Source organism: Rosa chinensis, chromosome 6, assembly GCF_002994745.2.
Source record: "Rosa chinensis cultivar Old Blush chromosome 6, RchiOBHm-V2, whole genome shotgun sequence".
Classification (NCBI taxonomy): Eukaryota; Viridiplantae; Streptophyta; class Magnoliopsida; order Rosales; family Rosaceae; genus Rosa; species Rosa chinensis.
The window spans coordinates 36,927,183-36,951,853 of NC_037093.1; the positions used below are offsets into that span (position 1 = coordinate 36,927,183).

The 24,671-nt window shown below is 39.1% G+C and overlaps 2 protein-coding genes across 5 annotated transcripts; one reads left to right on the forward strand and one right to left on the reverse strand.

Moving 5' to 3' along the window:
• Positions 1-390: 390 nt before the first annotated feature.
• On the reverse strand, positions 391-4,554 carry LOC112168917 (WPP domain-interacting tail-anchored protein 1). Of its 2 annotated transcripts, XM_040508064.1 has the most exons (4): positions 4,224-4,554; positions 1,803-2,175; positions 1,577-1,682; positions 391-1,238 (listed from the first exon to the last, which is right to left on the reverse strand). In XM_040508064.1, the coding sequence occupies exons 1-4, from the start codon at positions 4,349-4,351 to the stop codon at positions 781-783; spliced, it is 1,065 nt and encodes a 354-aa protein (XP_040363998.1). In that variant the 5' UTR covers positions 4,352-4,554; the 3' UTR covers positions 391-780. The 2 variants fall into 2 exon arrangements, with proteins under 2 accessions (XP_040363998.1, XP_024161617.1); XM_024305849.2 differs by having other exon boundaries at positions 1,577-2,175; positions 4,224-4,552.
• Positions 4,555-6,053: 1,499 nt separating this feature from the next.
• Positions 6,054-8,866, forward strand: LOC112169182 (UPF0496 protein At1g20180). 3 transcript variants are annotated; one of them, XM_040509577.1, is made up of 3 exons: positions 6,054-6,512; positions 6,946-8,016; positions 8,583-8,866. In XM_040509577.1, the coding sequence occupies exons 1-2, from the start codon at positions 6,479-6,481 to the stop codon at positions 8,001-8,003; spliced, it is 1,092 nt and encodes a 363-aa protein (XP_040365511.1). In that variant the 5' UTR covers positions 6,054-6,478; the 3' UTR covers positions 8,004-8,016; positions 8,583-8,866. The 3 variants fall into 3 exon arrangements, with proteins under 3 accessions (XP_040365511.1, XP_040365512.1, XP_024161933.1); XM_040509578.1 differs by having other exon boundaries at positions 8,589-8,866; XM_024306165.2 differs by lacking the exon at positions 8,583-8,866 and having other exon boundaries at positions 6,946-8,143.
• Positions 8,867-24,671: the final 15,805 nt, after the last annotated feature.

A 24,671-nucleotide genomic window follows, 5' to 3' on the forward strand; every position in this document is an offset into this window, starting at 1 on the left:
TGGTGAAGAAGAAGAAATCTAGCTTAAGCTTCAATACCTAATAAAGGCTCGATTTTGCAAGCAAGAAAGAAAGAGAGTAATTCGAAGAATCCTACAGATGGAGGGGAGAGTTGAGTGACCGGAGAGAAATATCGGAAAGGGGGACGCTTTTCAACTTGAACAGCTGAAAAGTAGGCCATGCTGTAAGTGCCACACCATCATTTGACTGCACAATTGGATCGAGCTCTGAGAATTGGACATGAAAGAGGAATATTGGAAGTGCAGGGATGATATTGATTATATAAAAAATAAAAAACAAAAAAAAAATAAAAAGACCATGGACTAACATGATTTTCGACCAAAAATTAGATGAGGCAAATTGAACTTGAACTTAGTCCAAGAAAAAATAATGATAGACAGCAAAAGAATATATGTTTTCCACTTGATAGTCAAATTCCAATCCTGAACTTGAATATTAATAAGATATAATAAGATGGTAGAGACCTGCTTAAGAAAGTGTTGTCTTTCAAAAGCAAGTTGCACAATCTAGTCTGTAATAACTTTTGACCGGAGTGCAATATCAGTTGCAGTAGCTAATTTTGCTTCCTTAGCTTGATGGAAAGCTGCGTCCACGCGTTTCAATCTATCCATCAGAAAGTTTACTTCCTCATTTAGTGCTGCATTAGATTCTAATTAACACTATCATACACTTGTCCTCTACACTATCAGCCCGACTTTCAGCTTTTGAAACCTCCTGCTTTAGATGCTTTATCACATTTTCCATATGTATGATAGTCGAATTCAACATGTTTTGTTTCTCCTACCTAGCCTCAACAGTTGCCACGGCATGTTGCAACCGCATGTCAATTCTGTTAACCGTGTCTTAAGAAGTCTGAGCTCTTCATTAAGTTCTGTGTTGGTCTCTGCTAATAATTTATATTTGGCTTCTGCATTCCGAGCCCTATCTTCAACTTTTGATTCTTTTTCTTTCAGATCTGTAACAACATTTCTCATTTCACTGATTTCATCCTCCATGCAATATGCCTCTTGTTCTGAAGAGAGTAGTCTCAGTTTTAGATCCTCTTCAATTTGTTTTGATTCAGTCAATTTCTTTTCAAGATCCATTTCTCTTGCCAAAGATTTATCTAGCATCCTCAAAATATGTCTCTGATGTTTAACAGTTTGCATTTTCATTAGTACATTCTTGCTTGAAAATATATCATCTTCTAAATGGCCCAGTACTCCTTTGTTGTTATTCCCTGTCAATATGCATGAATTAGAATGGAATAAAATCAACAGTTGGTCTCTACTATATCGATTTATGCACTGAAGGTGGTTAGAAAAACCTACCTAGTCTACCACTATGTTTCCTGGCAACCCCATAATATGCATGCATTAGAATGGAACGAAACGGAATGGAAGTAACAGTAACACTCCTTAACAATCCGATTTATGCACCAAAGGTGATTATAAAGCATGCCTATCCTACCATTATAAAACCCCAACAACCTTGATCACCATATACACAATAAGAATGAGAAGCTGATCATATTGAAATAAAATCACTAAAGCATTTTGAATGAGACTGGTAGCTTACAATTTTCTTCTCCATCGAAGCATGAAAGGGTCCTCTGGAACTTCAGAGATTGCATCCTGATTTCAGAGATTTGTTCTTGCAACTGCTTCAAAGACTGCTCAGAATCCTGCAGCTTTTCTTCTATTACTGTAAATGTTTCTCCTAAGTATGTATATAAAGATAATAGCTCTTGCGCAGCCGTAATTTCCATTTGAAGTAAAGCTATGACCTTATCCAATTCACCTACCTCAGAGTCTAATATTCCAGACAAGAGAGTGAACTCTAGAGCCTTCTCGACAGAACCAACTATTGTCTGCTCTTCATCGGATATAAAGGCATCAAAGTCACTCTCCTTGGTTGCCACATGCATCATAAAACCAATTAAATTAAGCAACTTCTCATAAGCACATGCTAGATCCAACTCAACTCCAGTTATAACCTCGCCCAGATTTTGTAATTCTTCTATAACCATGCCATCAAATGAAACCTTTTCAAGACTATCAACTCTATTTGATTCTACTACTGGGACGTCAATATTAACATCGTTGCCAAAATCACTTGCTTCATGAGTAGCATCATAATCCATTTTAACTGTGCAACTATTCAAATGGTTCTGAAACCTGAACACCAATATGACAAAACAAACAGGTGCAACAGAAACAGAACAAATGTTAAGAGTTACTACTTATGTAGAAATGGCCTTGAACAATTAGGTTCACGGTTTAAATTCATGTATACTGACTCTAAACCCAAACTCTGAAACTTTTCTGAATTCAAATTTCTTGGTACTATAGAGAAGTTGAATTCCGAAATCAACCTCTAATATTTAGGGTTTAGAGTTCAGGGTCCAGGGTTCAGGGGTTTGCAATTTTGGATAATCATAAGTTAATGTTGACATTCTGCTGCAAGTGTATGAGAATTCAACCCATCCAATAAGAAACAAAAATATCAAGCAGACTGTACACATTTACAAGTCCATATTAATAACAAACCAGCAGCAATTGGATCAACAATGAATGTACCCAAAGCTTTACACACACACAAACACATGTATATATAGGGCCGTTCTAGAGAGAAAACCTCCTAACTTTAATAATTTAAGGATTTTTACTATTTTACACTAATATATGACATAATTCAATGATTTCAACTGTTGATCATTTATATTCCTATGCAAGAATTGTCTCTACAAGAAATCAACCAAATCCATAATCATTTGGTAATTCAAAATTGTGTAAACAAATGTAGTCCGTTATATAAAATTAAAATGAACATTGTGCTAATAAAATGGTAAGCATTTTTCTATTTGGCTAAATTTTTGTAAGATTCATATGTATGTATGTAATTAGCGAATGAATGATTTAGATTATTAAACTACATGCTAAAAATAAAAATATCCTCACATTTCAAGTTTAAGGAGGTGTGTGTGTGTGTGTGTGTGTGTACACTATCAAGAACTTAGCTTCGTGGTATAGCCTTTTCAGTTACTTAGCCTATCCTCAGTTTTTAGAAGATCAAACTTTTATTGTATCTTAGAAGACAAACAAAAGCAGAATCAAAGAATTCTTTGTTTCTCATATGATGCTGAAATTCCCACAACGTACATCTGAGCAAAATAAAACAAACACAAATAATTCAAGACAATGAGGAGAAAGCAAGACATGAAATTAATTTGCAAAACTAAGTCTCTTCGCTACTTGACCAAAATCCTTTGTAGCTGATGAGGAGAAAGAAAGACTAGAAATTAGCCCCATAAATCTCTTGGCTACCTGGCCTCTGACAATCAAACCATCTCTCTCTCTCTCTCTCTCTCAACTACCAAAATAGATAAATGAAAACGGTGACAAGCAAACAACAGAGCAAATGGCGTGATAGAGTTGACATAACACTCAAGGGTCAAAAGCTTCACGTACAGGCCACAGAAAATATGGGGGCAAATCAGTAAGGGTTATGTTACTAAGGGTTGTTACTGTTCATATCCCCATAGGGGTTTAGAAGAGAGAACTAGCCGGATAGCCCGTGATGCTGCGAGTTTGTTTACTTGCTAAGTTTTATATATTCATAAGTTATGAAACATTGTACATTTACATATATACTACAAAAGTGAAAATTCTAAGTAGAAGCTAGTATCTTAATAGAAATATCTGTGATTGATTTAGATTTCTGCAATTGTATTTTACTGAAGCATGAAGTACGAATTGTTCATGACTCGTACTTCATGCTTCAGTAAAATACAATTGCAGAAATCGATCTAAATTGAACAAAGATATTTCTTTATGTAACAAACTAAAATTAGAAAATTTAAATAAAGACAAAACTTAAAAGTATATTTTTCTTGAAAAAAGTTTCTTCTTGATTGTTTCATTATCAATGAAGTTCTTATTTTTGGATCAAACAGAAAAAAAAAGCTGCTTCTTGATGGAATCATGCCCAATTGCATACATCTAAGTCAAGCGCAACATCTATTTCAAAGCAAAGTTCCAGATTTATCAACTCTACCTGAAAAGAATAAACTTCTAATTAGATCAAACAAACCCAATTACCCAATAGTACTAATCTAACACCCCCAATTGCAGAAATTCAAATCAAGCACAGCAATAATTGATGCAACAATCATAAAATAATACAGAAATTAAAGAATAATAGAGAAAATTAAATGATAATATACCGGCAGTCATGGCAAAGATTGCAACCCAAAAGACTCCTCGGAAGAACCCTACCACGGCCTCCACCATAGCGGCCTTTAGGGCTAGGGCTACCATACACCCTGCTCCGTTTTCTTACGCGATATATCATATATACGCTTTACATGAGAACAACCATGGTGGTCCGAAGCCCGCCGGCCTTTATTCACGCTCTGATATATAATCCAAGGAAAATGAAGGTTTTTTATTTTTTATTTTTTTGATGACAAAAATGAAGGTTAATAAGGTACGCCATGCATACTCAAAGATGGAGAGCAATCTAAATACTGATCTTAGATTTTGATCAAACTAATGTCAGTAATTAATGAATTGTGTCATACTGACAAGTGGTACGTGGCTCTGAATTGAAAAATATCCTGGAAATCATATGCGAGGTTAATAACTCGTGCATTGATTAATTAGGAATTTCTGCCTAACGTCGTTTTATAAGCATTATCTATAGGGATGGCAATGAGGCGGATTGGGGATGGGGATCACAATACCATCCTCATTCCCGAGGTCATTTTCTACCCTCATCCCCGCCCCAATCCCCAATAAAAATATATTGGGTATTCCCCGTCCTCATCCCCATTGGGGACTAAACCTCCAAACCCCCCCCCCCAAATCCCCAATAAGAATTTAATAAATAAAATAATTTTTTCTCAAATTGCCTTTTTTAAAATCAAAATCTGCAACAAATAAATTTAAAATATGATTAAATTCATAAATCATAATTAAGTGAGTGCAAAAGTCAAAACACTATTAAAGTAAAAGTGTAGCCATTAATGTATATATTTATAATTTATATTATAAAAAATAAATTAAAATATATATATATAAGTTAATCATATGTATATATTATTGGGGCGGGTTTGGGGATGGGGATCACAATACTATCCCCGCCCCATCCCCAATCTTAGATAGCGGGGATTGGGGATCCCCATCCCCATTCCCCATTTGTCCCCGAATTCTGCCCCCCCCCCATTAGGGGCGGGTATCCAATGGAGCTCTGTCCCACTGGGGATTTTTGCCATCCCTAATTATCTATATCTAGCTATCCTCATCAATTAATTTGGTATTCCTAATTAAGTAAAATGACGTTAAAGGAAAATGATGGATAGCTAATTAGTACGATTTGGTATCTACCTAGTTAGTTAAAATTGGTCATCAATTGGATGGTGGTGATTTTTCAGAAATTAGTGCGGAAAATGCATCGACAGGTGCCTTAATTTACAAGGTATATATGTACGTGTACCCTTCCATCACGAAGTGTATAGTTGCCATTTTGATCGATGTCCTAAATCAAGGCTGTCCGTATATAACAACATTATTGTAGGCTAGCTTTGCTATAGGGTAATGATAACTCCTCTCCTATATATATATATATATATATATATATATATCAAAGTGCGTTTTTAGAGTTTATGGTCACTTTTCGGTGGCATATCCACATCTCGATCATTCAATTTTTAGGTACTAATGTATAGATCATTACTGCAAAATTTCAACCAAATTGATGGTCGTTAAGGCATTGATAACTGCCTTAAAGCTAGTACAGTTCAGGTTGGACAGATTCAATTCGTCCATTAGTTTAAGCGAGTTAGATATCTTAAAGATCATCAATTTAGCTGAAATTTTGCAGAGATGATCTATACATTAGTACCTAAAAACTGAACGGTCGAGATGTAGATATGAGACCGAAAAGTGATCATAAACTTCGCACTTTAATTTCATAGCGAGGTCTCGCTCTAGATAAAAATTATATATATATATATATATATATATATATTCCATATAAAGTGTATAGATATAACTGCAAGAACAAAATATTCATAAAGGCGAATAAAAGGAGGAAAAAAGGAGGCCGTCAGATGCAGAAAAGAGTCCTTAGAACGAGGGGAGCGAGGGCTCTCTTCAGCAAACTTAGCCTTCCTTTGAAGCTTGCACACAACTCTCTCTCTCTCTCTCTCTCTCTCAAATGACCAGATTAGAGTTATCAAAACGTACGACAGCGTGAGCGTGAGCTACAATCCTTCAACACATTTTTTAGAGCAAACTGCACATATAATACAACAAACTACCTAGGAAGTTGATCATCAACAAACAACAATAGCTACCTGCATGCGTGCTCATTAATTCAAGCTCTTTGATCTTCTTTATAGCTTCTATAATTGTTGGCAAAGCCTTAGTTGGGTTATGAGTTCGATCAGATAATAGATCGATCTCCTCAGACCTCAAGATGTGGGCAAAATTTAAAGCTTCAAAGATTAAAGGTATGTGTTTTAGCTAATTTCCATCTATTTTTGTTTCTGTTCCTCTCTCTCTGTCTCTCTCTATACACAGTCTCTTTAGTCAATTTATATGAGTTAGCTCTTCTAATAGATATGATCGAATTAAAGAGAGAATTTTCAGTATGCATGTGGGTTTGCCATGTTGTCTAATTTATTTTGCCTAGAGAAGAAAAAGGTGACAAAAGTTTAAGATCGAAGAACATGCACATATAGATTGATTCTGTTTTGGACCAAAAAAAAAAAAAAAAAAAACTTAAAATCTTATTCGGAATATTCCGATTAGAAAAGTGGAATCTTGTGATATGCATGTTTTTATGAATCAATTGGTCCTATTTTTCTTGGTTTGCAATTTTCTATAAAATTCTGAAAAGCAAAAAAAAAGATTAGTTTGACAAATTTTTGTATTTGTTTTCAGGGAAGGAAGCTATTAGAAATGTTCGAAAAAGCTTTAATCTAAACGAGGAGTACCGGAGTGCATTTAGAACCAAGTCCTATGCAGACTTCTTCAATAAAGCTCAACTGATTGTGAGCCAGCCATCATGTTCTTCTAATCACGACCATGATCAGAAATCCTCAGAAATCCTCCTAGAACCTGGTCAAGAATCCATCACCGGTATTCTTGAATCCACAATTCTTTCCCACTTACCCGAATTGAAAGGCCTCATGCTCGAGTACTTTGAAATAAGTGCTGAGGCATCAAAAATCTGCACCCACCTCTTGAAAAGCATCCACCATATTCGGTCTAACTACCACTTCATTGAACAAGCACTTGACAAAGTTGAGGACTATTCTCCTGAAAAAATAAAATCGATTATTTTGGAGCTACACTTGTGCATTGTCCAAAACCATGGTAACCCATTTTCAAATCCGAATAACCATGACTTCAAGCTCATCCATGACAAGTACTCTTCATTTTTACAGCACCTAAAGTCAATGAGAAAAAAGGTGGCAAGGAAACTTAAGCTTATCGAGTATTTCAAGAAGGCTTCTGGGATTTTCCTAACAGTAGCTTGTAGTTTGGTTGCTATAACTGCTGTTATTCTATCAGCTCATGCTTTTGGTGCCTTGCTCATGGGACCAGCCCTTTTCAACTTCCCATTTAAGCGTTTGAAGAAAAAGCTCGGTAGTTACATTCCATTTTTAAGGAGTAGGGTTCTTACCAAAGCAGGAGAACAACTTGATGTGGCAGCTAAGGGGACTTATATATTAAATAGGGATTTCGACATGATGAGTCGACTGGTTGCAAGGCTTCATGATGAAGTTGAACACAACAAGATGATGATACACTTCTGCTTGGAGAGAAGACAGGAAAAGTATTCTTTGCAAGTTGTCAAGGAGCTTAAGAAGAGTAATGGCGGGTTTAGAAAGCAAGTGGAGGAGCTCCAAGAGCACGTATATCTGTGTCTTGTAACTATCAATAGAGCTAGAACTATGGTGACAAAGGAGATGACCAAATCTTGTATGAGAACCTAACTCAGGATACATGGTACGTAGCACCCACAGAAACCTTTCTACAGGATAGTTCATGTTGTGTATATAAATGTATGCTTGTTATACTAAAAATGCACCAAGTTTAACCCAGTAGAAAAAAGTAAAATGCTCATGTTCTTCGATGTCAAGGCCCCCTATTGTTATTTGTATATTTGTTTGTCGGACTAGTACTATATATCGTATAATTATTAATTTTCTTGTGTACATAAAAAAACTACTAAAGAAGCCTCTATGTAAAGTTATCAAAACTGTGTAAGGAAAGGCATGCAGTCATGCATTTCATGTGCGGCTTGAATTAAAATAGTGATCGAGTTTCGCCAAATAATCAGCAATGAAGTTAGCTTCCTTTAAACTACAAGTGAATTAAATTTCTTCAAAGGATAATGAGAGCGAAAATATGTCTTCTACAATCTTCTTGATTCTCCAAGATGTCAAATAGGAGTCATCGCTACGATATATATCTGAATATAAACTTTACGTACAGTTTCTCACTTGGAGCTAATTACAATAGTCACTAACTATATATCAATAACATCAAAATTGAACTTCATACGGTGATAGTTGCAGCTGGGACCTTGCTTGTGAGAAGGGATGTTCTCTTTCAGTACCTAGAGCTGACAACAGCAGCAAACAGATACCTTGAGAGGTGATGATGGATTTGCTTGAGGATCAACTTGCTGGAGCTTCCCAATTTTCCCAACAGACAAGGATATTTTTTCATCAAGCTTTGATCACATGCGTGGTCAATAAACATTGTCTATCTAGCTAGTAGCGAGAGAATTTGGTAGTGCTAGCTACTCCAAACTTCTTGAGCAAACCGATACATACATAATTTTGTCTTGAGTTTCCATATCATTGTATCACCAATAGCTATCAAAAGATTTTCAGTTTGGGGAATACTTATCTTCTTACATTTATTCATAATGTCAATATTGTTACAAAAATTCAGGTCTTAGAAATGAAGCCAACATGTTAACAAAATTCAGGTTTTAGAAATGAAGCCAACAAACGAATCCGATATGAAATTCAACATTAGAAGTAGATCGATCATGGGTAAGTTCTATTACTAGCATTAATAGATACTAGTTGCGGGTTTGTGAAGTAAGTTTTTTTTTTTTTGGAGTAAGTGGTCGATCATAAATTCTCTACAAACTCTAAGTTTGGAGATCTCAACAAGCTCCAAGCTTGGAGTTAGCATGAACCCCCACAGTTCGGCTTAATTAGGTCTCCCCTATATGATGAAGAAAGGGGGGTAGAAGAAGAGAGTTTACAAGTCTCTGAGAAAAAGAAGAGAAATTGAATAAAAACTTAAACAAAAAAAAAAAAAAAACTTTTAATAAAAATATACCTTGAAATAGGTAGCCGAAAAATTTGGCCGGAAAAGTTACCGGTCGCCTGAGCTGACGTGGCAGTGGAGTTCAGTGCTGAAGTGGAAGTGGGGTCCGCTGATGTGGCAGTGGGGTCCAGTGATGACGTGGCAGCGGGGTCTAGCGCTGACGTGGTAGTGGGGTCCGGTGATGGCGTGGCAGTGGGTCCTCGTGTTGACGTGGCAGTGGGCCTCTGGGCTACCTTCTTTTCCCTTTTTTGTTTTTTTTTTTGTTTGTTTCTTTCTTTCTTCTGCAAGCTTTTCTGTAGGCCGGTTCAGCAACTTCAAGACCAGTTTTTAGGGTTCTGTTTCCGGTTCCTGAATCCTGGGATCGAGACTCTGCTAGTAGCAAAATTTGGTACAATCGAAGGTCCGGAAGGTGGTGAACTGGTGCAGGGATCCTTTTTTTTCTTCTTGGAGGGCTGGTTCGATACTTTCGATGGCCGATTCGGTGGATTTCCAGCAAGTTTTAGTGGTTCCGCCGCAGGTTCTGGAATCCTTGGATTGAGGGCTTCAATATATACTGCAGTGGTGGGTAGGGTTTGAAGGCTATGAATTTAGGGTTTCAGGGTTACAGTTTCGTGCTGATAACGTGTTTAAGGAAAACTGAAATTGAGAGAGAATTGAGTCGTGCTTTCATTGATAATAGGGGTCTCTTTATATAGAGGATTACAAGACATAGAATCAGAGTTGTACAAGGAAAGATAATCGTACAATTAATCGGATATCTATGAATATCTCCAAGAATATCTTTAATTCAAAACCCTATTACAACTAGGTCAAGTAACCTAGAGTTTGGACCAGACACATATTCTGGATTTACTTAAACATCTTTCTATTTTTGCGGATTCAATTTTTATTTTTGACTTTTTTTTATTAATTTTTTTTACTTTTGTGGGTCAGAATTACAATATTAATATATATACTTATACCATATTAATTCTACATAGAATATATATATATATCATATATATATATATATGATATATATATATATATATGATATATATATATATATATATATACATTTAAAAAAATTTGGAATAATTACACACACACACATACACACATATATATATATATACACACACACATATATATATATATATATATATATTTTTTTTTTTATTCCAGACAACAATGTAACTCCCCACCCCACCTTGATATGTCAATAAAATTTGAACTCATAACCTCCACAATGTTAGTTAGGCTAGCTAACCAACAAGTTACGGCTTACAGACATATATATATATACACACACGCACATATTTTTTTTGGACGAATTATATATATAATGAAAAAAATAATATTTTTTTATAGAAAAAAAAAAACTAAAATAATTTAGAGCCATTAGATTTTAGAATGATAAAATAGTCTTTTTAGTCAAGAATTAGATTGTATGATTTAGCAAATAGGTGATGTATGTAGGTGACATGGCATGACACCTAAAATTGAGGCCACAAATTTTAGGCCTCATTTAGGCCACAAATCATTTTCCTTTAAAGAACCGACAGTTGTAACTTATAATTAGTATCTAATATGAACTATTGAACTATACATATTTGAGTATAACAAAATTTTATTTTTGATTGATTAAATGGTACCAATAGAGCTAGTTGTTACTTGTCGTGGTCTAGCTTATAGTTTAGATATCCATCTATACCAAGTTGCGGGTGAAAACTGAAAAGGTGATATCGATATATAGCTAATTAAGTAGCTCAAAACCCATCCAGCATTCTAGCTTACCCGGGTATCTAGGTCAAGAAAGTTGCTATAACCGACATGGACATGAAATTAAGGCAAAAAAGGAAGTAAGCCTGGGCCTGGGACGTCACTCCCTAGTCCCTAGTCACTACTGAGCAGTTAGTTGGAAACTCAAACCGCAAAACAGTTGAAAGGTCGAATTATTGGATCCTCTCCTTTCATGCATGGACCAGGAGATCGAGGTCGAGCCATCGGCCAGCAGCTGCGTGTGCAGATAATAAATAAGCAAACCTTAAAAACTATCAGCTAGTCAGGCCGCCATGATCATTAGCTCGCTATTACTACTTTCCTTGAGATCTTCCTTTCGCACCTTTCAGAATATATATCTATTCAAACCCACGTGCCCATTTAAGATCTCTCTCTCTCTCTCTCTCTCTCTCTCTCTCTCTCGTGACAAGGGAAATAGGTGATTGTTGGTGACGAAAAATTCCGTTGATCCGTTGAGGAGTTTGACTCACCAATTAATGCGGACTTGAGCGGGAGCTGACCGGAAACAATCGAGAAGCTTCCTTCGAGCGTTTACCTGGAGTTTGACCGTCGGCTAGAGGAGAAGGGGGGGGGGTACCTGTAAAAAACTCTCTGATGCCTAAGTTAGTACGTTTCTTAGTAGCGGAGTATTGAGAATTGGCATTCGATGCATTACCTCGATGTCGAGCCGCCTATTTATAGGTGCATTTTGGCGTGGGCTGTAAGTAAACTTGCACAGCAAGTTTGCAGTGACTTAAGCGGCAAGCCACCATTAAGGCCGTATTCACACCTACAATGACCACCACTTATTGGCGACCATGATTTCCACACTAAATGTCGCATTAACCGTCGCATTTATGGCTACATTAACTGTCGCACTTACTGCTGCCATTACTTTTCTTTAATTGCCTTGATTGCATGGTTAAATTAATTGACCACCCCCACAATGCCCCCAAATTTTCTCCTTGGGAAATCATCCTAAGAGAAAATTTCCAAAGCTCAAATTTCTCTATGGGCTCCACATCTTTATATTTCTCTTTGGGCACCCCTCTTTGAATTTCATCTAGGCCTTCCTCGTGTTGATCCAGGCCTTCCTCTCGCCAGAAGCGTCGAGGGCTTCCTCTCGAAGTGGCTCGGTGGTCGCTGGCTCAGGTTTGGGTTCAAGCTCCTCATCTTCTGGTAGGTCCTCCGTTAATTGCTATGCTGATGGACCCTCCTCGCCTTTATTCGAAGGCGGAGAGCGCTTAATTTCCATGGCATACAACTTTTTGGAGAGCAGTTGATCGCCTCGAACTGATATCACCTGCTGGCCGTCGTCGAAAATAAATTTGAGTACCTGACACCTAGTCAAAGCCTCGGTTCCCATCCTATGGAGCTAATCTCGGCCTAGAATGGCGTTGTAGGCCGATGGCTTCTTAATAATGACAAAATCGACCTCCACAGTTTTCCCTCCCGTCGTCACTGGTAATGAAATCTCGCCCACAGGCTATGTTTCGGAGCCTTCAAAGGCCGTCAACGGGGCTCTGCTGGGATGGATAAGTGTCTTGTCTAATTCAAGCTGCTCAAACGCTTCCCAGAATATGACGTCGGCGCTGCTCCCGGCGTCGACCATTATCCGCCGCACGAGGGCGTCCGCGATTTGGGTGGACACGACCAAGGCGTCCCGGTGGGGAAACTGGATGCCAATGGTATCTACCGCGGAGAAACTAATTACCTGCGTGGGGGACCTCCTCTGCCCTGTCATGGGGCTTCCCGCGATCTGGCATACTCAACAAATCTTCTCCGCTTGGCGGGTTTCCGAGCTCAAGCGCACTTCCTCCTCTACAACGGTATACGGGGCTCCATGGATGGCCAATATTTCTCTGATGATCGGTTATGTGCCTTTTGCCGGGATTCTGCTTTCAACCTTGTTTGCTGCCCAACATCCTTCGGACTGGCCGTCAGTTTGGTATTGACGTAACTTCCCTGCCTTCATCAACTCTGAGATGGCTGGCCGCAGTGCATCGCACTTAGACAACTTGTGCCCGAACGCCTCTTGGAGAGGGCAATATTTGGTCCGTTCAAATGCGTCTCTTGACTCTAGTTGAGGTGGGGGTTTCGTGAAGAGCCCTTCATGTTGGTGTTTTCTGAATATGGATGTAGGGCTAAGGGTGAACCATTCCTTAGGTTGACGAGCTCGAGGCTTTGCCTCGTAGTGGTGTCGGTTGTCTGGCCTCACGCCGGGATGGCTGCCTCGATTTTGCCTTCTTTCATCACCGAAGGCAACAACACTGGTGTATCGAGCCTCGCGTGCTTCTTTGGCTTTTTCAATTTTGATATCTCCCTCAACCCTTGTGATGATGTCGTCCATGTCCTTCGGCGGATCTCGCAATAAACTTTAGTATAATGGCGTCCCTAAGAGCAACCCTTCTCGGAAGGCGATCGCAGCAAATTGGGGATCACAGTTAACATGGCGCATTTCAGCTTTAAACCTTTTGAAAAATTTTCCTACCTTTTCTCCCGGTTTCTGCTTGGTACTGAACAGAGTCGCCATATCCTTCCTTTGCTTGCGATTGCAGAAGTATTGTGAAATGAAAGCGCGGCTCAATGTGTCAAAATCCAGTATGGAATGCGGCTTAAGGTCTTGGAACCATGTCGACGCAGGCCCCGTGAGACTGGAAGGGAAGATATTGCACATTAACTTCTAGTCGGTTGTCTCAATGGACATCTGTTGTTTGTAACCCTTGATATGATCCACCGGGTCGGTTGTTCCGTCGTATTTGTGGAATACCAGCGTGGTAAATCGGCGGGGTTTTGCACATTCAAAATGTCGTCTGTTAACGGAGACTTACCAACGTCCCTTGCCATTTCCGCTGCCAACTCTCGTGGGCCGGCACGTTTGTATGCATCAATCATTTTTTCCATCTTCTCACGCCATGATTCGTTGCGCGCCCTTTTGGATTGGCCTAATCCGGCTTCGCCGTTCTGCCCCCTATTCGACGTACCTCCCACCCCCTCACCGAGGGGTCCACCAGAGATTCCCCCAATAATGCCGCTAGCGCCTGCGTTTGCTACTATGTTGTTAGTTTGGTGGAGATCGCCGATGGCGTCGTCGTCTAACGAATCACTGTCCAGTTGCAAGAACCTTTCAAGTTTTCGTCGACGAGGAGCCTCGCGGTCCCGCTTTTCCTTCCGAAATTGCTCTAGTTCCTGCCTCAGCCTCTGCGTATCTTCAGCTAGAGGTAAGTTCAGGTCATCGATGAGGCTCGGGATGGACCCATTCGGCGGCTAGTGGGGAGGAATTTTGTCACTAGAGTCCTTAGTGACAGAAATGGAATCCCGTCAGGGGCAGTTGCCGCCATCACTTTTTAGGGATAAGTGTTTCCCACAGACGGCGACACTTGTTGGTGATGAAAAATTCCGTTGAGGAGTTTGACTCACCAATTAATGGGGACTGGAGCGGGAGCTGACCGGGAACAATCGAGAAGCTTCCTTCGAGCGTTGACCTGGAGTTTGACCGTCGGCTCGAGGAGAAGGGGGGGTACCTGCAGAAAACCCTCCGATGACTAAGTCAGTACTTTTCTTAGTAGTAGAGTATTGAGAATTGGAATTCGATGCATTACCTCGATGTCGAGCCGCCTATTTATAGGTGCATTTTGGCGTGGGTTGCAAGTAAACTTGTACAACAAGTTTGCAGTGACTTAAGCGACAAGCCACCAGTAAGGCCGTATTCACACCTACAATGACCACCACTTATTGGCGGCCATGATTGCCACACTAAATGTCGCATTAACCATCGCATTTATGGCTACATTAACTGTCGCACTTATTGCTGCCATTACTTTTCTTTAATTGCCTTGATTGCATGGTCAAATTAATTGACCACCCCCACAATGATCGAAATTAGAAGTTTAGAACCCAGTAAAACCATGCATGTACATATCTGTGATCGAAAGTCCGGTTTCTAGTAGCTGTAACTGGTATTACACCTTATATAATCGTCAACAGTCAATTGATCAATCTGATGAAAAATGATTTGTATATGGTTTCTCTGCTGCTAATGAACTCTTTCATTCATTCGTTGTCATTGATCATCATGTATTTAGTGTCTGCAGCTGCATTTAGTTAACCAGTCTAGACAGAGACTAGTTGTTGTTTCATACTTTTCCACATCCATTGAATATAACCGGATGACGTACTACTGTTAGTTCAACATACAAATAGAATTCAGAGATATGAAAATTAAACTTGAACCAATAGCTTTTTTTTTTTATGACAAAAAAAAGTTTATAGAACAAAACCACGAGAAACACCCTCCCAGCTGATTCAGATAGAACGCTGGGGATACAGAAAGAGGAATACAAGAAAACCAAACCTTAAGATTTACATGATTAAAGACCAAATGATCTGCAACAAATAGAATTCAGAGATATTATACTACATATAAAATATGAGTTAACTGTTTATCACTATTCATTTAGAAACAAAAAAACAATTTTGCCCTCATTTTAATAAGAGCTAAATACTAGTTACTACCTCGTACTTTAGGTCCAAAATCAATTCAGTTCATCAAAAACACCCCTGCGCTATAAGTTCTCATTCAATAAATCATTCCGTCAGATCTCCGTTAAAGTGGAACGTTAACTTGCTGACGTGGCATGCTAATTAAGCTGTTGTGGGTCCCACAGGGAAAAGAAAATTCTCATATTAGCCCTAGCTCACTCTTTTACGTAGTGTGTGATTAAAGCTAAAACTAAACTGAAGAACTTTTTTTTTTTGACAAAGACTAAATCAAAGAAATTAAAAGATGAAAAATTTGGATCTAGTATTTACTGTATGATCGAATCATTGGCTTTAAATGAGATTAATTTGAACTTGAAAGTGGCCTTTTTTAAGAGAACGAGAAAAGAGAAGAATTTTTTTTTTCAGAGATGACATTACGGAGGAAGAGAAAAGAAAGGAGATTGTTCCCAAAATAGCCAAAAAGGAAACAAAAGATTAATTCCCAAGCAATTGTTTATGTTCATGTTCATGTTCATGTTCTTAATTCTTGCAATTGCTCATGCTCTTGAACCCAGATTAACCAAAACGCCAAAATACCAAACAAAAAAGAAACCAACAAATTTTCATGTTCTTGAATCTAATCCAGACAGAGGAGAAGAAAAGAATGGACCTAGATTTACACTTGATGAGAGAGAAACAGATTTGGGAACTACTCTTTTAATTCTTCGTCAATCGGAGCTCTACCAGCTACACCACCACAGCTACCGACCTCGCCGGCATTCATCCAACCAAGCCCAAGGCCAGGTTCCATTAGGTAACGCCGTAACGCTATTAATCGCCACTCGTCCTCCGCCGTCTTTTAATGCCGTTAATCTCACCACCATCAATTAGAAGCTACCAAGGCCCTGATTGCCTTCGGCGATTCGATTCCAAATGGTATTTTATCCTACTTCGACGACCCAGACCATATGCAAACGGTCAACATTCACTCCATCACCGCTGGCCAGAAGATCGTCGGAGTCCCCAATGCCTTCAACCACACTTTCAGTTTGAAGCATGTTCCTAGATATATTGAGAATACATATGAGCTTAAATCGAAGGGTGTTGACAAAATTCTCTGCCTCGGTGTGAATAACCCCTTTGTGATGAAGGCATGGGCCAAATCCTACTCTGAGCTTCTTTTTCGGTGCTAATGGCTCTGCGAAATATACCCATGAAATCTAGTATAGTCTGGTTGCATATTATTTGGATCTTTAGATATCATGCTCAGCAGAATTGTCTAGTGGAACAAAAATTCTAATATGGACTAGGGTCCAGGTGGACCACGGTTAAATCCGGCGCGTGAAGAGAACGAGCGGTTTTCAGGCGAGTGAAGAAGAAATATGACGGCGTGGGACCACTGATCTGCAACTGTCGGGTTTTTGACTGTTCCCCGAGTTCGACCTCGACGGGGTTCCTTCCGTCCTCCCTCCATTAAACCCCAAACCACCTGCACAACGGAGACCACCGACGCGCAGGAGATGACATCCACAGGTCAACCGGACAACCGATCCACCACCCAACCGGAGCCCCATTAGGGCGAACCCTTCATCGATTCCATAGTCGGCGATTTCAACAAGCCAACCCCGAAACCCCCGATGGGCAAACATGAGAACTGCTCTGCCACCGTGAAGGTCATATGCGACGGCGGCGCTCGGGCTCCACAAGCACCACCCCAAAATCCTAGCCTACAACGTCGACGTTGGCGGTGGTGCTGTTGTAGACGGCGAAGTTCTGGGTATTTGGAGGCGACGTCGACATATATATATATATATATATATATATATATATATATATATATATATACAGATCCTATCCAGAGCGGAGCTCCGCTTTGAAAATTAACGTGTGAAGTTCGAGTTTTGAGTCACTTTTCGGTCGCATATCCACATCTCGACCGTTCAGTTTTTAGGTACTAGTGTATAGATCATCTCTGCAAATTTTCAGCCAAATTGATGATCGTTAAGGTATCTAACTCGCTTAAACCAATGGACGGACTGAATCTGTCAACCTGAACCGTACTAGCTTTAAGGAAGTTATCAATGCCTTAACGATCATCATTTTGGCTAAAAATTTGCAGAGATGATCTATACACTAGTACCTAAAAACTGAACGGTCGAGATGTGGATATGCGACCGAAAAGTGACCCAAAACTTGAACTTCACACGTTAATTTCAAAGCAAAGCTCCGCTCTGGATAGGATCTGTATATATATATATATATATATATATATATATATATATATATTAAATTTCTATTAACTGTGTAGATCAAAAGCTACAGAGCCTACGGTCCAGATCGAACCTCTGAAAAAAAAAAAATTTCTAATAAATAACTGATATGTTTTTAATAATATAATACAGAAATAATTTTTTTTAATTCTAAAACTTCAAAAATTTGTAATAAATAGCTCTGGGGTCGGGAAAAATTCATAAAAATTCGGAGAAACTCGACGTGACGTGTACTTTAATATTGTGTCACAAAACTTTTACTCGTCAACGGTCTAGCCATTCGAAGTGCGAGTTGATAGAAATAAGCAAAAAAAAACTTGGTCGGTTGACCAAGCGGATCGACGTAATAACTATTATGGAATTTTCCAAATTTTTTACCTAAAGCCTAAAATGATGTACTTGGGAAATCTAACGGATGGTATCTTAATCTCAAGATCCAACTTTAACCTTGCTCTTTGAAGCGTGTAGTGAAAAAAAGAGGGTTATTAAAACTAAGTCGTTTGACTGAGCCGATCGACATCCTAACGATGACGGATTTATCCGAATTTTGGAATGGAATCCTAAAATATTGTACTTGGGACGACTGACGAAAGGATTCTCAAGTGTACGTTCCTATCAAATCCTTGCCCTTGGAAGGTTGTGTAGGGAAAAAACAGGGTTATTAACCCCTAGTCGTTTGATCCATCCGATCGACATCCTACCGTCGACAGATTTTGCCGAATTTTTCCATGGAATCATAAAATATTGTACTTGGGACGTCTGACGGAAGGATTCTCATGTGCACGATCCTATCAAATCCTTGCCCTTGGAAGGTTGTGTAGGCAAAAAATAGGGTTATTAACCCCTAATCATTTGACCCAGCCGATCGACATCCTACCGATGACGGATTTTACCGAATTTTCGATTGCGATCCTAAAATATTGTACTTGGGACGTCTGACGGAAGGATTCTCAAGTGCACGATCCGATCAACTCCTTGCCCTTGGAAGGTTGTGTAGGCAAAAAATAGGGTTATTAACCCCTAGTCGTTTGACCCAGCCGATCGACATCCTACCGATGACGGATTTTACCGAATTTTCGACTGCGATCCTAAAATATTGTACTTGGTACGTCTGATAGAAGGATTCTCAAGTGCACGATCCGATCAACCCCTTGCCCTTGGAAAGGTTGTATAGGCAAAAAATAGGGATATTAACCCCTAGTCGTTTGACCCAGCCGATTGATATGAGCATTTTAATGTGACGTTTTAATTGTTATTTCCTTATATTTACTTAGTTATTTCCTTAAATAAATCCTTCTTGTTTAGGAAAGTTTCCATCTTTAGAAAGTTTCTATTTTTAGTAATTTTAATAAAAGTTTCTATTTTCTAGGTACCTTGGAATAAATGGAGCTGAAATGAAGAAATTGAGTTTTCCTAGTCCGACTAGGAATCCCAGTCAATGCAGGAATCCTAATGAGGCTAGGAAACCTGAAGGCATTAGGAGACAACATGATGACGTGGGAGATATTTTGGGAGATTAAATCTGATTTTTGCATGGAAAATCAAGGAGATTACGTGGAGAATATCAAGGGAGAATTTTAAGGAAGAAAAGATTCAAAACAAGTCCAGATTCGTTCCTCAATTCCCTCAAGATATGTTGGCTGAAATTAGAGAATAAAATATGCAATTTTAATGTGAAAATCAAGAGAAAATCAAGGGGAGGACATTAAGGATAAAGCCATGGAGAGATTTAAGGGAGAAAAGGTCCAAAACAAGTCCAGATTCATTCTTATTTTCACTTAAGATTCTTTTGGCCGAAAATTAAGAGAAAAATCAGATTAAATCTTGGGAAAATCAGCAATAATATATTTGGAAAGATTATGGATTTATTTTGGAGCTTTTTGATTGGTTGAATGACATGGCAGAGCTGACGTGGCATTAATTCATTGGTTGGAGCTGTGTGGTGCAACCAGAAAATTCCTTAGAAATTAAATTCATGAAGCCTTGCTAGGGCTGTAAGTAAGCTCGATACAGCTTGTGTTCGACTCGTATTCGGCTCGATTTTAGCTCGTTCGGCTCGTGTTCGTAAGATAAATGAGCCGAGCTTGAGCACAATATTAAGCTCGGCCAAAAAATGAGCCGAGCTTGAGCAAGGATATATTCGGCTCGTCTAGCTCGTGAGTAGCTTGTATTTTCCATGAGTAGCTCGAGCTTGTTAAAACTCGGCTCGTTTGTTAAAGCTCGACTAATGAAATTTATACTATAAAAATATAATTATTCATATAATTATTCTAATCTCAATTCTTCAATTCTTTTTATTACATTCCTTTTCAATTGGAAGAGAATCTGAGTTGGCCCCATTCTTATTTAATTAGTTTAAGTGCAATTTTGAGTTGGATTCATCATTTTGAGTTTATTCTAGACAACAAAAGGGATTTGTATGATGGTCAGACATCAAATTTGGATTATTAATTTAAATTTTTTCTATCTTTTTTATTTTTTAAATTTAAAGTCAAATGAGCCAAGCCGAGCCTATTCAAGCTCGAGCTCGTCCAATAAATCAAGCCGAGCCGAGCCTAGCTCGGGCCTAAGAAAAATATTCAAGCCGAGCCGAGCTTGAGCATGGAAAAAAAAATTCAAGCTTTAGCCCGGCTCGAGCTCGATAAAAAACAAATGAGCCGAACATGATCACTTTGGTATTCGCTCCGGCTCGGCTCATTTACACCCCTAAGCCTTGCCTTCCCCTATATAAACCCCTCCTATGCTACACCACAAGACACACCCCATAATTCAGAAAATTCTCTCCATATCGTCAAGCTCTCTCTCCACCCTCTAGTGCAATCCACGGTTTTAAGCAAGGAGGAAGAAGAAGAAGGAGCCGTGAGCATCATCATCTATCCTCCACCTTGAAGACTTGCTTCCAAGATTCAAGCATCCAAACATCAACCCTCCATCCTCATCTCCATCTCATGGTGTAATTCAACCTCTTTCTTTGTAACCTTGTTTGATTTCGTTGGAATTGTTTCTAGTTGACAATAATATTTGAACAAAGTTTAATTCTGAATTTCTTATGATTGAATGAATTTTCAATTCCTATAATTGTGATTCTAAGTTGCTTTTGTGAGATTGTTCAATTAAATTTGATTTACAGAAAACTTTTATATGTTTATGTTCTTTGGTGGCCAACTTAGGATATATGCATGTAATTGATGCTAGATTTAAGTTTGTGATTCACCTAATAGTTTTGTAAACTTGAATCAAAAGTAGTAAAGGTTTTGCACAAGAATCGAGTTTAATTGAAAAGGATTGCAATTAGATGAACTTTTTCATACTAAGTTGTTCACTTAAGTTGATAGCCTTTCTCTATGTGTATTGCGTTGAACATGTTATGATTGGCTAACTTTCTAGACTTTGATTGCATGTTTGATAAGATTGATCTAGGTGCTTTCACTTAGATTAATTAGCAAGGAAAGTAAAAAATGGAAAATCATTTGCTTCAAATGTTTTACATGATCAACTTCTTTCTCATGACTTGGATGATCAATTATAGAGTTTGAATCGAATTTGATTACACGGAATTGGTTTTGATCTTTGTTTCTTACGTTCCATTCTTGTACATGTGTTTTTATATTTTCTTTCTTTTATTTATTTTAATTTTCGAAACCCTAATGTTAAAACCCCCCTTATTTTGTTATTTTGTATATATCCTTTATTTTATTATTGTAAATATTATACTTTTTACTTTTATTAATTCTTTATTTGTTTTTGCAATTACAGGTGTACCCTCAATCCCCGGCTAGAACGATCCCTACTTATTCTATACTAACAACTACATGCAGAGTTAAATTGCGCGCTTGCTTTTAGCGTATCACCGATCGACATCCTACCGATGAGGGATTTTACCTAATTTTCGACTGCGATGCTAAAATATTGTACTTGGGACGTCTGACGGAAGGATTCTTAAGTACACGATCCGATCAACTCCTTGCCCTTGGAAGGTTGTGTAGGCAGAAAATAGGGTTATTAAACCGTAGTCCTTGGCGATGACGAATTTTTCTCAATTTTTGAGTGGATTCCTAGAATATTGTCCTTGGGAAATCGGACGGAAGGATCCTCAAGTGCACGATCCGATCAAACCCTTGCCCTTGTAACGTTGTTTAGGGGAAAAATAGGGTTATTAAACCCTAGTCCTTTGACCGAGCCGATCGACGTCCGAAGGATGACGAATTTTTCTCAATTTTTGAGTGGATTCCTAAAATATCATGCTTGGGAAATCGGGCAGAAGGATCCTCAAGTGCACGATCCGATCAAATCCTTGCCCTTGTAACGTTGTTTAGGGGAAAAATAGGGTTATTAAACCCTAGTCCTTTGACCGAGCCGATCGACGGCCGAAGGATGACGAATTTTTCTCAATTTTTGAGTGGATTCCTAAAATATCATGCTTGAGAAATCGGGCGGAAGGATCCTCAAGTGCACGATCCGATCAAATCCTTGCCCTTGGAAGGTTGTTTAGGGGAAAAATAGGGTTATTAAACCCTAGTCCTTTGACCGAGCCGATCGACGTCCGAACGATGACGAATTTTTCTCAATGTTTGAGTGGATTCCTAAAATATCGTACTTGGGAAATCGGACGGAAAGATCCTCAAGAGCACGATCCGATCAAATCCTTGCCCTTGGAAGGTTGTTTAGGGGGAAAATAGGGTTATTAAACCCTAGTCCTTTGACCCAGCCGATCAACGTCCGAAGGATGACGAATTTTTCGCAATTTTTGAGTGGATTCCTAAAATATCATGCTTGGGAAATTGGACAGAAGGATCCTCAAGTGCACGATCCGATCAAATCCTTGCCCTTGGAAGGTTGTTTAGGGAAAAAATAGGGTTATTAAACCCTAGTCCTTTGACCCAGCCGATCGCCGTCCCAACGATGACTAATTTTTCGCAATTTTTTTAGTGGATTCCTAAAATATCGTGCTTGGGAAATCGGGCGGAAGGATCCTCAAGTGCACGATCCGATCAAATCCTTGCCCTTGTAACGTTGTTTAGGGGAAAAATAGGGTTATTAAACCCTAGTCCTTTGACCGAGTCGATCGACATCCGAAGAATGACGAATTTTTCTCAATTTTTGAGTGGATTCCTAAAATGTCGTGCTTGGGAAATCGGGCGGAACGATCCTCAAGTGCAAGATCCGATCAAATCCTTACCCTTGGAAGGTTGTTTAGGGGAAAAATAGGGTTATTAAACCCTAGTCCTTTGACCAAGCCGATCGCCGTCCGAACGATGACGAATTTTTCTCAATTTTTGAGTGGATTCCTAAAATATCGTGCTTGGGAAATCAGACGGAAGGATCCTCAAGTGCACGATCCGATCAAATCCTTGCCCTTGGAAGGTTGTTTAGGGGGAAAATAGGGTTATTAAACCCTAGTCCTTTGACCGAGCCGTTCGCCGTCCCAACGATGACGAATTTTTCTCAATTTTTGAGTGGATTCCTAAAATATCGTGCTTGGGAAATCGGGCGGAAGGATCCTCAAGTGCACCATCCGATCAAATCCTTGCCCTTGTAACGTTGTTTAGGGGAAAAATAGGGTTATTAAACCCTAGTCCTTTGACCGAGCTGATCGACGTCCAAACGATGACGAATTTTTCTCAATTTTCGAGTGGATTCCTAAAATATCATGCTTGGGAAATCGGGTGGAAGGATTCTCAAGTGCATGATCCGATCAAATCGTTGCCCTTGGAACTTTGTTTAGGGGAAAAATAGGGTTATTAAACCCTAGTCCTTTGACGGAGCCGATCACTGTCCGAACGATGACGAATTTTTCTCAATTTTTGAGTGGATTCCTAAAATATCATGCTTGGGAAATCGGACAGAAGGATCCTCAAGTGCACGATCCGATCAAATCCTTGCCCTTGGAAGGTTGTTTAGGGGAAAAATAGGGTTATTAAACCCTAGTCCTTTGACCGAGCCGATCGCCGTCCCAACGATGACGAATTTTTCTCAATTTTTGAGTGGATTCCTAAAATATCGTGCTTGGGAAATCGGGCGGAAGGATCCTCAAGTGCACGATCCGATCAAATCCTTTCCCTTGGAAGGTTGTTTAGGGGGAAAAATAGGGTTATTAAACCCTAGTCCTTTGACCGAGCCGATCGCCGTCCCAACGATGACGAATTTTTCTCAATTTTTGAGTGGATTCCTAAAATATCGTGCTTGGGAAATCGGGCGGAAGGATCCTCAAGTGCACGATCCGATCAAATCCTTGCCCTTGGAACGTTGTTTAGGGGGAAAAATAGGGTTATTAAACCCTAGTCCTTTGACCGAGCCGATCGCCGTCCTAACGATGACGAATTTTTCTCAATTTTTGAGTGGATTCCTAAAATATCGTGCTTTTGGAACCGAACCCTAAAATAAGGTGCTTGGCACATATGGTGGAATGATGCTCAAGTTTACGATTCGGTGACGGTGTTGCCGTTTGAAGGTTGTAGTGAACGGAGATACGGTTATTAACCCTTAACCATTTGACCGACGCGATGGACATCCTATATACGACGGCTTTTTGTGAATTATTTACTCCATGCCAAAAAAAATGTACGTGACACATCTGACTGATAACTATCGGAATGTGTAAGATACAATGACGCCTTTTCCCTATGAAGCTTTCTGTGAAATATTATATTCTAATATTTTTTTTATACCGTGGAGTTGATACATATTGCGGTATTATTCCACATTTGGTTGACCTAGCAGATCGAACTACTAACCGTGGCAAAATGAAATTATTTTTGGATCTGACGCCTGAAATAATATATGTTTCACATCTAATGGTTG

Excerpts from the sequence above, each read along its gene's own strand:
- LOC112168917 (XM_024305849.2), bottom strand. The coding sequence starts at position 4,351 with ATGATATATCGCGTAAGAAAACGGAGCAGGGTGTATGGTAGCCCTAGC. Across the intron at positions 2,176-4,223 it reads AATCTTTGCCATGACTGCCG|GTTTCAGAACCATTTGAATA; the intron begins GTATATTATCAT and ends ATTGGTGTTCAG. Across the intron at positions 1,239-1,576 it reads CTTCGATGGAGAAGAAAATT|GGAATAACAACAAAGGAGTA; the intron begins GTAAGCTACCAG and ends GCATATTGACAG.
- LOC112169182 (XM_040509577.1), top strand. The coding sequence starts at position 6,479 with ATGTGGGCAAAATTTAAAGCTTCAAAGATTAAAG. Across the intron at positions 6,513-6,945 it reads TAAAGCTTCAAAGATTAAAG|GGAAGGAAGCTATTAGAAAT; the intron begins GTATGTGTTTTA and ends ATTTGTTTTCAG.